Here is a 16,125-nt window from a genome sequence, read left to right as displayed (position 1 = left end):
GAACACTTACAAAGGTTCAAATCAAGATGGAGTCACTCAGAGCAGTGATAACGAACCGGGAAGAAGGGGACTATCTGGTGTCCCGAGACATCAGGGATGCTTACCTCCATGTCCCAAATTTGCCCTTATCACTAAGGGTACCTCAGGTTCGTGGTACAGAACTGTCACTATCAGTTTCAGACGCTGCCGTTTGGATTGTCCACGGCACCCCGGGTCTTTACCAAGGTAATGGCCGAAATGATGGTTCTTCTTCGAAGAAAAGGCGTCTTAATTATCCCTTACTTGGACGATCTCCTGATAAGGGCAAAGTCCAGGGAACAGTTGGAGGTCGGAGTAGCACTATCTCGGATACTGTTACAACAGCAGGGGTGGATTCTAAATATTCCAAAATCGCAGCTGATCCCGACAACAAGTCTCCTGTGCTTAGGGATGATTCTGGACATAGTCCAGAAAAAGGTGTTTCTCCCGGAAGAGAAAGCCAGGGAGTTATCCGAGCTAGTCAGGAACCTCCTAAAATCAGTGCATCATTGCACAAGGGCCATGGTAAAAAAATGGTGACTTCCTTCGAAGCAATTCCAGTCGGCAGATTTCATGCAAGAACTTTTCAGTGGGATCTGCTGGACAAATGGTCCGGATCGCATCTTCAGATGCATCAGCGGATAACCCTATATCCAAGGACAAGGGTGTCTCTCCTGTGGTGGTTACAGAGTGCTCATCTTCTAGAGGGCCGCAGATTCGGCATTCAGTTTTGGATGTTGGTGACCACGGAGGCCAGCCCGAGAGGCTGGGGAGCAGTCACACAAGGAAAAAATTTCCAGGGAGTGTGATCAAGTCTGGAGACTTTTCTCCACATAAATATAGCTAAGGGTAAATTTATAATGCTCTAAGCTTAGCAAGACCTCTGCTTCAAGGTCAGCCGGTATTGATCCAGTGGGATAAAACATCACGGCAGTCGCCCACGTAAATAGACAGGGCGGCACAAGAAGCAGGAGGGCAGTGGCAAAAACTGCAAGGACTTTTCGCTGGGCGGAAAATCATGTGATAGCACTGTCAGCAGTGTTTCATTCCGGGAATGGAAACTGGGAAGCAGACTTCCTCAGTAGGCACGACCTCCACCCGGCAGAGTGGGAACTTCATGGGGAAGTTTTCCACATAATTGTAAACCGTTGGGAATTACCAAAGGTGGACATGATGGCGTCCCGTCTGAACAAAAAACGGGACAGGTATTGCGCCAGGTTAAGAGACCCTCAGGCAATAGGTGTGGACGTTCTGGTAACACCGTGGGTGTACCAGTCGGTGTATGTGTTCCATCCTCTGCTTTTCATACCTAAGGTACTGAGAATTATAAGACGTAGAGGAGTAAGAACTATACTCATGGCTCCGGATTGGCCAAGAAGGACTTGGTACCCGGAACTTCAAGAGATGCTCACAGAGGACTTATGGCCTCTGCCGCTAAGAAGGGACTTGTTTCAGCAAGTACCATGTCTGTTCCAAGACTTACCGCAGCTGCGTTTGACGGCATGGCGGTGGAACGCCGGATCCTAAGGGAAAAGGCATTCAGGAAGAGGTCATTCCTACCCTGGTCAAAGCCAGAAAGGAGGTGACCGCACAACATTATCACCACATGTGGCGAAAATATGTTGCGTAGTGTGAGGCCAGGAAGGCCCCACGAAGAAATTTCAACTCGGTCGATTCCTGCATTTCCTGCAAACAGGAGTGTCTATGGGCCTCAAATTGGGGTCCATTAAGGTTCAAATTTCGGCCCTGTCGATTTTTCTTCCAGAAAGAATTGGCTTCAGTTCCTGAAGTCCAGAAGTTTGTCAAGGGAGTATTACATATACAACCCCCTTTTGTGCCTCCAGTGGCACTGTGGGATCTCAACGTAGTTCTGGGATTCCTCAAAACACATTGGTTTAAAACCAGTCAAATCTGTGGATTTGAAGCATCTCACATGAAAAGTGAACATGCTCTTGGACCTGGCCTGGACCAGGCGAGTGTCAAATTGGTGGTTTTTTTTTTTTTCTCAAAAAAGCCCATATCTGTTTGTCCATTCGGACAGGGCAGAGCTGCGGACTCGTCCCCAGTTCTCTCCCTAAGGTGGTGTCAGTGTTTCACCTGAACCAGCTTATTGTGGTGTCTTGCGCCTACTAGGGACTTGGAGGACTCCAAGTTGCTAGATGTGGTCAGGGCCCTGAAAATATAGGTTCCAGGACGGCTGGAGTCAGGAAAACTGACTTGCTGTTATCCTGTATGCACCCAACAAACTGGGTGCTCTTGCTTTTAAGCAGACTTTTGCTAGTTGCATGTGTAATACAATTCAGCTTGCACATTCTGTGGCAGGCCTGCCACAGCCAAAATATGTAAATGCCCATTCCACAAGGAAGGTGGGCTCATCTTGGGCGGCTGCCCGAGGGGTCTCGGCTTTACAACTTTGCCGAGCGGCTATTTAGTCAGGGGCAAACACGTTTGTAAAATCCTACAAATTTGATACCCTGGCTAAGGAGGACCTGGAGTTCTCTCATTCGGTGCTGCAGAGTCATCCGCACTCTCCCGCCCGTTTGGGAGCTTTGGTATTATCCCCATGGTCCTTTCAGGAACCCCAGCATCCACTAGGACGATAGAGAAAATAAGAATTTACTTACCGATAATTCTATTTCTCGGAGTCCGTAGTGGATGCTGGGCGCCCATCCCAAGTGCGGATTATCTGCATTACTTGTACATAGTTACAAAAATCGGGTTATTATTGTTGTGAGCCATCTTTTCAGAGGCTCCGCTGTTATCATACTGTTAACTGGGTTTAGATCACAGGTTGTACGGTGTGATTGGTGTGGCTTGTATGAGTCTTACCCGGGATTCAAGATCCTTCCATATTGTGTACGCTCGTCCGGGCACAGTACCTAACTGAGGCTTGGAGGAGGGTCATAGGGGGAGGAGCCAGTACACACCACCTGATCGTAAAGCTTTACTTTTTGTGCCCTGTCTCCTGCGGAGCCGCTATTCCCCATGGTCCTTTCAGGAACCCCAGCATCCACTACGGACTCCGAGAAATAGAATTATCGGTAAGTAAATTCTTATTATAAACACACACACTTTGTATTCAGTAAATCCTGTTAATTACAGAAAAAACCCCATAAAACAAAGCATGAAAAGTCAATGGTGTGACTTAGAAAAGAGCCTCATCGAGATTGTGTCATTTGCTCCTTTTGACACACTAAATACTAATTCTATCTATCTATCTATCTATCTATCTATCTATCTATCTCCACTCCGCTCCACTCCACTCCACTGTAATTCGCCATAACTGGGGTGATTTTCAGGGGTTGTCACTTCATCTCACTTTAGAATGCTTCAAGGTCTATTTGATCTGTGATGAGAACACTGTCTGCAAAGTCTGTGCCTACAGCGCAAAGTTTATTTCCTGTTACAGGGTGAATCTGGCCCCCCAGGAGAGAGAGGAGAGACTGGACCCAGAGGAGGAGCTGTAAGTAGATATAATTGTGGACACCTATTTGTCCCATGTTAGTCACATTCACTTAATGCTAATCATTAGCTCACTCACTGTATCAGTCACCCCTGTCCATTTTCGGTGCCCTTACTCATGCAGAACAGCAGTCTCCATGTAGTTGGTGCCTTAATATGACACTGTTCCCTATACACAGTGGAAACAGCCATTTTGTCAGCTGTTCTAATATTTATGAGACGTGAAGCTCCTGCATTTAGCACTTTAAGTCTTACCAAAACATGTACAAAACATTTTCTTGTACTCAATTTTTGTCTAAAACAGGTTTAAGGTCAAAATAACAAGTCCAGTAAATGGTCAGATTTGTGGTGACACTGGAACATGTGTCAGTGCCTAGTCTGTGCTCTCCTCAACAACCAGTTAGGCCAGCGACCTGACACGTTTGTGATGGAGGCCACTGGGTAACATGACTTTCCTCTGTCATGTTAATACCTATGGGATGGACAACAGATGATAGAAAAATCTGAAAGTTGTCTAAAGATTAATGAAAATGACCCCCCAAATATACAGCTAGTGGCTTTTTATTTGTTACCGAAATGCAATTACATTATTAGCAAGGCATTCTGAGATATGTAGTTCAAAAAGAGCTGTAAAGCCACCCACTGCATGTTTATAGTCTAAATGAAGCGTCCTGCCAAAATGAGGAGCAATACCCACTTTAAGGCCCCTATAATATTGTATAGAAGAAAGTGAGACACTCCTATGTTCTGTAATGATAAAAAGACATCTATACTGTTGGTGGGATTGGGATTCAGTGGACTAAACTATCAGCGTGGGGAGGTCCATATCTCCTGTAATGATGCACTGCTCATCCTGGTATGTGTCTCCTCAGGGTGGTGTTGGTCTGCAAGGACCCATTGGAGCTCCCGGAGTGCGAGGATTTCAGGTCAGTATTTCATTGCTTCAAAATAGTGGAACATAATGATTTGGATGAAAAAATAGACTATTGAAATCAGTGTGGGAAAAGTTTATCAAGTAAATAATCAGGGCCATCTTAAGAGCAGTTTAGGCCCCTGGGCACAGCAATGCACTGGGGCCCCTACCCATCCTCCAGCAGTAGGAGTGTGGGGTGCTGTCAGCGGCAGCTTTGATGTCCCACGGGCAGTAGGGGGTGTTCTATCTTCCGCTCAGCATGTAGGACCTGGAGCAGTAATTTCTGCTAATCACTCCTTTACTGCACAGATGGGGTGGGAGGGAGAACACTAAACTGTAGAAAGGGGCAATGGTACATGACTTCCAGGGTGGTAGGGGGTGTTTAATACACATGGAAGGGGTGGATAGTGGAGTGGGCTTAATATTCATCATTTTCTGGTGGGAGGGTAGCTTTCTTGACTGCAGATATCTCCAGTTCCTGGAAATAGAATTTTTTGCTTTGAATGGGATACTTAAATAGAGAGTCCCACCTTTGAGAAGGTACTGGAGACTTGGGGATCAGAGTTCAGGAGCCGGAGCAATCCACCAACAAATATATAAAACTGCATACCAGGCGTGTGGAGCTGGAGTAGGGACCAGCTGCTGGTAGACTGATATCTCTGATTCTGGGCATAGTATAGACAAGTTGCCTGTGTCTACCAAAAGAGGAGAGTCTCAGCTTTTAAAGTATACCCTCAGAAAAACGCTAAGCCAGACAGACCCTGAGATATCTGGTTGGGAAGAGCAATTAACAGGCTCGGATGGGTACCACTGCTTTGAAGTCGGATTTCTCTGGTTCCCCAGGGCCGATTTAAAAAAATCTGGTACCCCTGGAAAGTGGGGACTCTCAGCTATCAGCTTAGGGCCCTTATACTTCTGGGGCCCTTGGGCAAGTGCCCACTGAGCCCATATGTAAAGACGGCCCTGTACATAATGACTGCCTGACATAAAGTACTTTAATCTGCATTGCACAATACACAGTTGATTAGCAAACAAAATAATCTACAGTATATGAATGAACCGGGTGTGGTTCATCAAATCGACAGTGTCTAGGTCGACAATGTTTAGGTCGACCACTATAGGTCGACAGTCACTAGGTCGACATGGATGGAAGGTCGACAGGGTTTCTAGGTCGACATGTGCTAGGTCGACAGGTCTAAAGGTCGACATGAGGATTTTTTTTTTTTGTGTCGTTTTCTTCGTAGAGTGACCGGGATCCCAAATTAGTGCACCGCGTTCGCTCGCCATGCTTCGGGCATGGTGCCTTCGCTCCGCTACCGCTTCGCTCGGCACACTTTACCGTTCCAATCGTAGTCCACGTGGATCGTTAAGTATGAAAAAAGAAAAAAAAAAGTGAAAAACTCATGTCGACCTTTAGACCTGTCGACCTAGCACATGTCGACCTAGAAACCCTGTCGACCTTCCATCCATGTCGACCTAGTGACTGTCGACCTATAGTGGTCGACCTAAACATTGTCGACCTAGACACTGTCGATCTTCAGACCGGATCCCGAATGAACCAGAGAGGTTTCTCTAAGTTGTGGCTTTCATTATGATAATATGACTCGCTGACCTTGCACCATCATATGAGAGTTGGTATAAATATGAAGCAGTGTATAGAGAGGTTTATTATAGGAAAGGATGGAAGCATGACGTCTCTGGATACTGAGCATTAAGGGATGGTGCTAAAACCACTGGTGAATTAACTGAAAGCAAGTGTGAGCACATTATGCCACACAGTAATGCCCCTCACACACAGCAGCCACATACTTACCAGGTTAACGTGTTGCACGCTGCACATATGTGGTCCCGCTGGCCATGCATGTGTGATGGTCACTACCGGAGAACGCTCTGGGGGAACTCTCTCCTAGCTAAGTTTGCAAAGTGTAGCCATAGGCTGCAGCGAACTAACACCATCTACAGATGGCTTGGTAAATCTCACAGCATCACATCCCCCCATAGAAACCTACGAGGGCTGCAGACAGGAATGGAGGGATCGCTACAGGCATCAGAGATATCTGCTGCGACCCCTCTGTGGTACATTTGTAGGTTATCCCCCCAAAAAGTCTTTTCAGTGAATAAGAGGCAAATATTTAATGATAAATGGGCCACTTAATTGGTTAGTAAGTTACTAATAGTTATTTTACTCTTAAGTAACTGTTATGACGTACAGGCTGTCCAGCCCTCAACCAAAAATGCTGTACACTGTAAAAACATAGTTTATCAGGCGCAAAAAAAAAAAGCACCAAAAAAATGTAACCCCTATGTATGACAGTATCCTTATTGCACAATAAAGCTTAAGCATGAATAACTGGTGATTTTATTACTGATGAAAATTGTTTTATGTTAGAGTACAATCTTATAATTTGCAGTAATGTCACTATTCTTCACAAATAATAATAATCTAAAAATAAGAATTTACTTACCGATAATTCTATTTCTCGTAGTCCGTAGTGGATGCTGGGGACTCCGTCAGGACCATGGGGAATAGCGGCTCCGCAGGAGACAGGGCACAAAAATAAAAGCTTTAGGATCAGGTGGTGTGCACTGGCTCCTCCCCCTATGACCCTCCTCCAAGCCTCAGTTAGGATACTGTGCCCGGACGAGCGTACACAATAAGGAAGGATTTTGAATCCCGGGTAAGACTCATACCAGCCACACCAATCACACTGTACAACCTGTGATCTGAACCCAGTTAACAGCATGATAACAGTGGAGCCTCTGAAAAGATGGCTCACAACAATAATAACCCAATTTTTGTAACAATAACTATGTACAAGTATTGCAGACAATCCGCACTTGGGATGGGCGCCCAGCATCCACTACGGACTACGAGAAATAGAATTATCGGTAAGTAAATTCTTATTTTCTCTGACGTCCTAAGTGGATGCTGGGGACTCCGTCAGGACCATGGGGATTATACCAAAGCTCCCAAACGGGCGGGAGAGTGCGGATGACTCTGCAGCACCGAGTGAGAGAACTCCAGGTCCTCCTCAGCCAGGGTGTGCCCCTGACCAAGTAGCAGCTCGGCAAAGTTGTAAAGCCGAGACCCCTCGGGCAGCCGCCCAAGATGAGCCCACCTTCCTTGTGGAATGGGCATTTACATATTTTGGCTGTGGCAGGCCTGCCACAGAATGTGCAAGCTGAATTGTACTACACATCCAACTAGCAATCGTCTGCTTAGAAGCAAGAGCACCCAGTTTGTTGGGTGCATACAGGATAACAGCAAGTCAGTTTTCCTGACTCCAGCCGTCCTGGAAACCTATATTTTCAGGGCCCTGACAACATCTAGCAACTTGGAGTCCTCCAAGTCCCTAGTAGCCGCAGGTACCACAATAAGCACCTTAGGGAGAAACTGGGGACGAGTCCGCAGCTCTGCCCTGTCCGAATGGACAATCAGATATGGGCTTTTGTGAGACAAAGCCGCCAATTCTGACACTCGCCTGGCCGAGGCCAGGGCCAACATCATGGTCACTTTCCATGTGAGATATTTCAAATCCACAGATTTGAGCGGTTTAAACCAATGTGATTTGAGGAATCCCAGAACTACGTTGAGATCCCACAGTGCCACTGGAGGCACAAAAGGGGGTTGTATATGCAGTACTCCCTTGACAAACTTCTGGACTTCAGGAACTGAAGCCAATTCTTTCTGGAAGAAAATCGACAGGGCCGAAATTTGAACCTTAATGGACCCCAATTTGAGGCCCATAGACACTCCTGTTTGCAGGAAATGCAGGAATCGACCGAGTTGAAATTTCTTCGTGGGGCCTTCCTGGCCTCACACCACGCAACATATTTTCGCCACATGTGGTGATAATGTTGTGCGGTCACCTCCTTCCTGGCTTTGACCAGGGTAGGAATGACCTCTTCCGGAATGCCTTTTTCCCTTAGGATCCGGCGTTCAACCGCCATGCCGTCAAACGCAGCCGCGGTAAGTCTTGGAACAGACATGGTACTTGCTGAAGCAAGTCCCTTCTTAGCGGCAGAGGCCATGAGTCCTCTGTGAGCATCTCTTGAAGTTCCGGGTACCAAGTCCTTCTTGGCCAATCCGGAGCCACGAGTATAGTTCTTACTCCTCTACGTCTTATAATTCTCAGTACCTTAGGTATGAGAAGCAGAGGAGGGAACACATACACCGACTGGTACACCCACGGTGTTACCAGAACGTCCACAGCTATTGCCTGAGGGTCTCGTGACCTGGCGCAATACCTGTCCAGTTTTTTGTTCAGGCGGGACGCCATCATGTCCACCTTTGGTCTTTCCCAACGGTTCACAATCATGTGGAAGACTTCCCGATGAAGTCCCCACTCTCCCGGGTGGAGGTCGTGCTGAGGAAGTCTGCTTCCCAGTTGTCCACTCCCGGAATGAACACTGCTGACAGTGCTATCACATGATTTTCCGCCCAGCGAAGAATCCTTGCAGTTTCTGCCATTGTCCTCCTGCTTCTTGTGCCGCCCTGTCTGTTTACGTGGGCGACTGCCGTGATGTTGTCCCACTGGATCAATACCGGCTGACCTTGAAGCAGAGGTCTTGCTAAGCTTAGAGCATTGTAAATTGCTCTTAGCTCCAGTATATTTATGTGGAGAGAAGTCTCCAGACTTGATCACACTCCCTGGAAATTTTTTCCTTGTGTGACTGCTCCCCAGCCTTTCAGGCTGGCATCCGTGGTCACCAGGACCCAGTCCTGAATGCCGAATCTGTGGCCCTTTAGTAGATGAGCACTCTGCAGCCACCACAGAAGAGACACCCTTGTCCTTGGAGACAGGGTTATCCGCTGATGCATCTGAAGATGCGATCCGGACCATTTTTCCAGCAGATCCCACTGAAAAGTTCTTGCGTGAAATCTGCCGAATGGAATCGCTTCGTAAGAAGCCACCATTTTTGCCAGGACCCTTGTGCAATGATGCACTGACACTTTTCCTGGTTTTAGGAGGTTCCTGACTAGCTCGGATAACTCCCTGGCTTTCTCCTCCGGGAGAAACACCTTTTTCTGGACTGTGTCCAGAATCATCCCTAGGAACAGCAGACGTGTCGTCGGAGACAGCTGCGATTTTGGAATATTTAGAATCCACCTGTGCTGTCGTAGAACTACTTGAGATAGTGCTACTCCGACCTCCAACTGTTCTCTGGACCTTGCCCTTATCAGGAGATCGTCCAAGTAAGGGATAATTAAGACGCCTTTTCTTTGAAGAAGAATCATCATTTCGGCCATTACCTTGGTAAAGACCCGGGGTGCCGTGGACAATCCAAACGGCAGCGTCTGAAACTGATAGTGACAGTTTTGTACCACGAACCTGAGGTACCCTTGGTGAGAAGGGCAAATTGGGACATGGAGGTAAGCATCCTTGATGTCCAGGGACACCATATAGTCCCCTTCTTCCTGGTTCGCTATCACTGCTCTGAGTGACTCCATCTTGATTTGAACCTTTGTATGTAAGTGTTCAAATATTTCAGATTTAGAATAGGTCTCACCGAGCCGTCTGGCTTCAGTACCACAATATAGTGTGGAATAATACCCCTTTCCTTGTTGTAGGAGGGGTACTTTGATTATCACCTGCTGGGAATACAGCTTGTGAATTGTTTCCAATACTGCCTCCCTGTCGGAGGGAGACGTTGGTAAAGCAAACTTCAGGAACCTGCGAGGGGGAGACGTCTCGAATTTCCAATCTGTACCCCTGGGATACTACTTGTAGGATCCAGGGGTCCACTTGCGAGTGAGCCCACTGCGTGCTGAAACTCTTGAGACGACCCCCCACCGCACCTGTTTGTACGGCCCCAGCGTCATGCTGAGGACTTGGCAGAAGCGGTGGAAGGCTTCTGTTCCTGGGAATGGGCTGCCTGCTGCAGTCTTCTTCCCTTACCTCTATCCCTGGGCAGATATGACTGGCCTTTTGCCCGCTTGCCCTTATGGGGACGAAAGGACTGAGGCTGAAAAGACGATGTCTTTTTCTGCTGAGATGTGACTTGGGGTAAAAAAGGTGGATTTTCCAGCTGTTGCCGTGGCCACCAGGTCCGATGGACCGACCCCAAATAACTCCTCCCCTTTATACGGCAATACTTCCATGTGCCGTTTGGAATCTGCATCACCTGACCACTGTCGTGTCCATAAACATCTTCTGGCAGATATGGACATCGCACTTACTCTTGATGCCAGAGTGCAAATATCCCTCTGTGCATCTCGCATATATAGAAATGCATCCTTTAAATGCTCTATAGTCAATAAAATACTGTCCCTGTCAAGGGTATCAATATTTCCAGTCAGGGAATCCGACCAAGCCACCCCAGCGCTGCCCATCCAGGCTGAGGCGATCGCTGGTCGCAGTATAACACCAGTATGTGTGTATATACTTTTTAGGATATTTTCCAGCCTCCTATCAGCTGGCTCCTTGAGGGCGGCCGTATCTGGAGACGGTAACGCCACTTGTTTTGATAAGCGTGTGAGCGCCTTATCCACCCTAAGGGGTGTTTCCCAACGCGCCATAACTTCTGGCGGGAAAGGGTATACCGCCAATAATTTTCTATCGGGGGAAACCCACGCATCATCACACACTTCATTTAATTTATCTGATTCAGGAAAAACCACATGTAGTTTTTTCACACTCCACATAATACCCTTTTTTGTGGTACTTGTAGTATCAGAAATATGTAACATCTCCTTCATTGCCCTTAACAAGTAACGTGTGGCCCTAAAGGAAAATACGTTTGTTTCTTCACCGTCGACACTGGAGTCAGTGTCCGTGTCTGTGTCGACCGACTGAGGTAAAAGGACGTTTTAACGCCCCTGACGGTGTTTGAGACGCCTGGACAGGTACTAATTGGTTTGCCGGCAGTCTCATGTCGTCAACCGACCTTGCAGCGTGTTGACATTATCACGTAATTCCTTAAATAAGCCATCCATTCCGGTGTCGACTCCCTAGAGAGTGACATCACCATTACAGGCAATTGCTCCGCCTCCTCACCAACATCGTCCTCATACATGTCGACACACACGTACCGACACACAGCACACACACAGGGAATGCTCTGATAGAGGACAGGACCCCACTAGCCCTTTGGGGAGACAGAGGGAGAGTTTGCCAGCACACACCAAAAACGCTATAATTATACAGGGACAACCTTTATATAAGTGTTTTTCCCTTATAGCATTTTAATATATATAGTCATATCGCCAAATAAGTGCCCCCCCTCTCTGTTTTAACCCTGTTTCTGTAGTGCAGTGCAGGGGAGAGCCTGGGAGCCTTCCCACCAGCATTTCTGTGAGGGAAAATGGCGCTGTGTGCTGAGGAGAATAGGCCCCGCCCCCTTTTCGGCGGGCTTCTTCTCCCGTTTTTCTGAGACCTGGCAGGGGTTAAATACATCCATATAGCCCCCAGGGGCTATATGTGATGTATTTTTAGCCAGAATAAGGTACTATCATTGCTGCCCAGGGCGCCCCCCCCAGCGCCCTGCACCCTCAGTGACCGCTGCTATGAAGTGTGCTGACAACAATGGCGCACAGCTGCAGTGCTGTGCGCTACCTTATGAAGACTGAAAAGTCTTCTGCCGCCGGTTTCTGGACCTCTTCACTTTTCGGCATCTGCAAGGGGGTCGGCGGCGCGGCTCCGGGACGAACCCCAGGGTGAGACCTGTGTTCCGACTCCCTCTGGAGCTAATGGTGTCCAGTAGCCTAAGAAGCCAATCCATCCTGCACGCAGGTGAGTTCACTTCTCTCCCCTAAGTCCCTCGATGCAGTGAGCCTGTTGCCAGCAGGACTCACTGAAAATAAAAAAACCTAACAAAACTTTTACTCTAAGCAGCTCTTTAGGAGAGCCACCTAGATTGCACCCTTCTCGGCCGGGCACAAAAATCTAACTGAGGCTTGGAGGAGGGTCATAGGGGGAGGAGCCAGTGCACACCACCTGATCCTAAAGCTTTTATTTTTGTGCCCTGTCTCCTGCGGAGCCGCTATTCCCCATGGTCCTGACGGAGTCCCCAGCATCCACTTAGGACGTCAGAGAAATAATAATAATAAATGATTCTGCTATATCATATCCAGCCTGGGTGCGTCATAACGCAACAACGCGGCCGCACATGAAACTCCACCTGCTGAGCACAGTGCCTCCTGGGAGACGGTGCTTCCGGGGGGGATCGGTATGAAATACCTCCAATCAAAATCCCGACACCAATTTACAGATGGTCAAAATCCCGACAAGGTCAAAATACCGACATGGACAAAATACCGACATTTAAAATACCGACAAGGTCAAAATACCGACATGTATAATGCCGACAGGTCAAAATACCGACACATTTTCTTGTTGTTTTTTGTGTGTATGTCGACTTAAGTCAACATGGACACCATATAAAGTGTACCGCTTCCGCTCGCCATGCTTCGGGCACGGTGCCTCGCTACGCTCGGCACACTATTATATTCCCCCTCCAGGTCCACTGGGATGGTAAAGTATGAACAAGTCGGTTTCAATGAAAAAACTCATGAAAAACTCATGTCGGTATTTTGACCTGTCTGCATTTTACATGTCGGTATTTTGACCTTGTCTGTATTTTAAATGTCGGTATTTTGTCCATGTCGGGATTTTGACCTTGTCGGGATTTTGACCATCGGTCAATTGGTGTCGGGATTTTGAACGTCGGGATTTTGATTGGAGGTAAACTGACTGCAACCCCTTCCGCGGTGCCCTACGGATACCCAAACTGGGTCATCAGCCCTTCTGGCATTTGCCAAAAGTGCCAGATGGCCAGTCCAGCCCCATACCTGTTATAACCGTTGGATCACACTCATAAGGATCATTTAATGTCATTTTTTTTTTGTAATGAATTCTATCTCCTCTAATAAATATAGTGGAATTGCTCTTTCATTTCACGTGTATTTGTCCATATGCAGGGTTGCACACATCCATAGGGTCAGATAGCCTGAATCACTGATGCAAAATATAGGGCTAACAATACAAATGCCTCCGCATATGCACAACTTTACATAGTCGTTCTGTTTAATCACCCAGTTACAATCCAGTAGCACTCCTCCAGTTACAAGGTGCATCGGAGTATGACTCTGTGGGGCAGATGTATTAAGCCTGGAGGAGTTATAAACCAGTGATAAGTGCAAGGTAATAACGCACCAGCCAATCAGCTCCTAACTGTCGATTTACATATTGAAGCTGATTGGCTGGTGCGTTATCACCTTGCACTTATCACTGCTTTATCACTTCTCCAGGCTTAATACATCTGCCCCTGTGTCACTCATAGTACAATCCATTCTGGAGCATGTGCAGAGTGCAAACACCCAAGGTATAATCTGTAACCAGGAAATTCTCTATCAGATCCTAAGCCTCTCTCTTCATCGTGATCCTCAGATATTCTTTTTTTGTTCATGTCAAATATTTTACATCTAAGGTGTCTTTCCAGTCAAGGTAAAATGGCTTGTTGGGTTCTAAAATGTTTTACAATTGGCAGTTAATTATTATATACGTATATTGTAGGATCGGTATGGAATCTCGGCGGTCAGTAGACCAACGCCGGGATCCCGACAGGCGTAATCCCGGCAGCAAGCGCAGCGTGTCCCCTCACTGGCTAGCTGCGCTCGCCATGCATTTGTATGCCACACTATTATATTCCCCCTCGGGTGGTGGCATGGACCACCACCCAAGCGTGAATTCCGGGCTTGTGTTGGTATTCCAACTGCCAACGCTTTGGCGGGTTGTTGGGATTCTAGCGTCTGTATCCTGACCGCCGGGATGTTAACCGCATACCTACTGTAACTATTAGCTGCATAATGACAGATTTTGTGTGTGTGGGGGGGGTGGGGGTGGGGTTGGAAAACGTTGAAGCTATTCATTTAACGCTAACACTGAAATGTTTTGTTTTGCCATGTCAGGGGCCAAAAGGCAACATTGGTGACCCCGGCTTACCAGGTCCTACTGGAATTCGTGGTGGATTTGGGGAACGGGTAAGAAACTGGAACACAGGCACAAAATTCACATTATAAATCCAACCCACACTACTCCACTCCAGCTGAGTCTGAATTACTCGTTTATGAGACAAAATGTTGGGTAATACAGGGCAAAGCAGCGAACAGATAATAGTTATATTGTCATCTATCGTGTTGCTACTTAAATTGAAATTCCCTGTTCTATACATATATTTGTATAGTGATTTCTGATGTTACCACTTCAATGTCCCTTAGGGAACGTTATTAATAAACCACCTGCTACTGTAAATGATTAAGATACAGATATAGAAGCACTCGCTCAGGGGGCTCCTTGGTGACCACTAATACAGAAACGACTTGTAGTAGATTGTACATTTTCCAATATGTGGAACTGTTTAGGGTTTTGATGCATTAGTGAATCTATCCAGAGTTTTTTGCTATATGTGGTGAATATTTATCTTCTTTTAATTGGGGAATTTGGAAGGGGGCTGCAGCACCCCTTGCTATGAAAGGGTTTAGTCTCTACAAACCTGATGTGATGTGTTTGGAGCAGTGGAACCTGACTGGCCTCCACCTAACTATCCAGAAATAATTGCATGCCCATTAAAAGCCAGCAGACTTTGTTTATACCATTGTAAGGTGTCCTGAACTTTACTGTACACACCGCAAATGAAGCCTTTAATCCCACATTAGGTCCGTCAGTTAGTTGGCAATTAGTGGAATAAGTTTTCCTGTTAAAGACAAAGGGAAGTGGACACCGACTGCGGCAGGAATGTGTTACATGATGCAATAAATTAACTTTAAAAACAATTCCCTTTTCCAGGGTCCCGTAGGAGTTGCAGGACCAAAGGGCAGTCAGGTAAGTGTAGAGATGTTTGGGGGTTTATTTATATTTTGATCCCTAATTGATAAGATAACTTGTACACATGTTTAAAAATGACATTTAGTGCTCATCCACACACATTTGCTAGCAACATGGGTAAAAATGCGTGGAAACCGGCATTTAATTTTTACATGTTTTCCATGCGCTGCACTTTTACCAATCAAATCTATTGAATCTGTTACATTACGCCTGATTCAGCAGAGCATACAATGTTGATTTAGTTTGCAGGCGAGTGATTTTTTTTGCCACTGCTCATGCGTCAGAGTCGCACTGCACGTGCTTGGATGCTCTTGCGACAGTGGTCGCACAGAGGAGTTATTTGCCAAGTGAGTGACAGGTAGCCAGTGTTTGGGGAAGTAAAACAGGGGACGGGAGGGCTAGAAAAACAGGCATGTCTGGGACTGTTTTCTGGGTCGGTTTAAGTGGTGCACTGTGAATTAGTTTGCAGCAGCGGAGAGCCAGTGTATCTTAGCTGAGACGCTCAGTCTGAGGCCACATTGACCGACTCTGAGGTCTGATGTGTGGCTGATGTTTCTGATATTTGTACATGAGCGGCGGATGTGAGATGTCAGCAGTGGACGTCTTTGTACACAAGACAGCAATTGAATCATTTGACTATTTTAGCATTTACACTGCCAGGATGATCGCAGCAGCGTAAGCTATATATCTGAAGGCAGTAGGGAGACTGCCAGTGGTGAGAGTGAGTCTGACATTAAGGTGGAGGGTGGGGAGCTTGGTAGGTGAGTGTGGACCTAGGAACAGAATAAGAGAGGAGTGACAAGACCTTATCCACACTAACAGGACAGAATGAACTCAGGGCAATGGGTAGGTGAGTGTGGGTTGCTGATTTTGGTAGAAAGAAATTTCTTCATGTACTGTATGATG

General features: G+C 46.9%; 1 protein-coding gene across 1 annotated transcript in view; it reads left to right on the top strand.

The window, feature by feature from the left end:
- The window catches only part of COL9A3 (collagen type IX alpha 3 chain), a 118,545-nt gene that overhangs the window by 78,002 nt on the left and 24,418 nt on the right, over window positions 1-16,125 (top strand). The window contains exons 22-25 of the mRNA XM_063959278.1: window positions 3,428-3,481; window positions 4,353-4,406; window positions 14,304-14,375; window positions 15,181-15,216. Coding sequence (XP_063815348.1) covers window positions 3,428-3,481; window positions 4,353-4,406; window positions 14,304-14,375; window positions 15,181-15,216 — 216 coding nt within the window. The remainder of the gene's footprint in view (window positions 1-3,427; window positions 3,482-4,352; window positions 4,407-14,303; window positions 14,376-15,180; window positions 15,217-16,125) is intronic.

This window comes from Pseudophryne corroboree, chromosome 3, assembly GCF_028390025.1.
Source record: "Pseudophryne corroboree isolate aPseCor3 chromosome 3, aPseCor3.hap2, whole genome shotgun sequence".
Classification (NCBI taxonomy): Eukaryota; Metazoa; Chordata; class Amphibia; order Anura; family Myobatrachidae; genus Pseudophryne; species Pseudophryne corroboree.
This window is presented reverse-complemented; position numbering and strand designations above follow the sequence as displayed.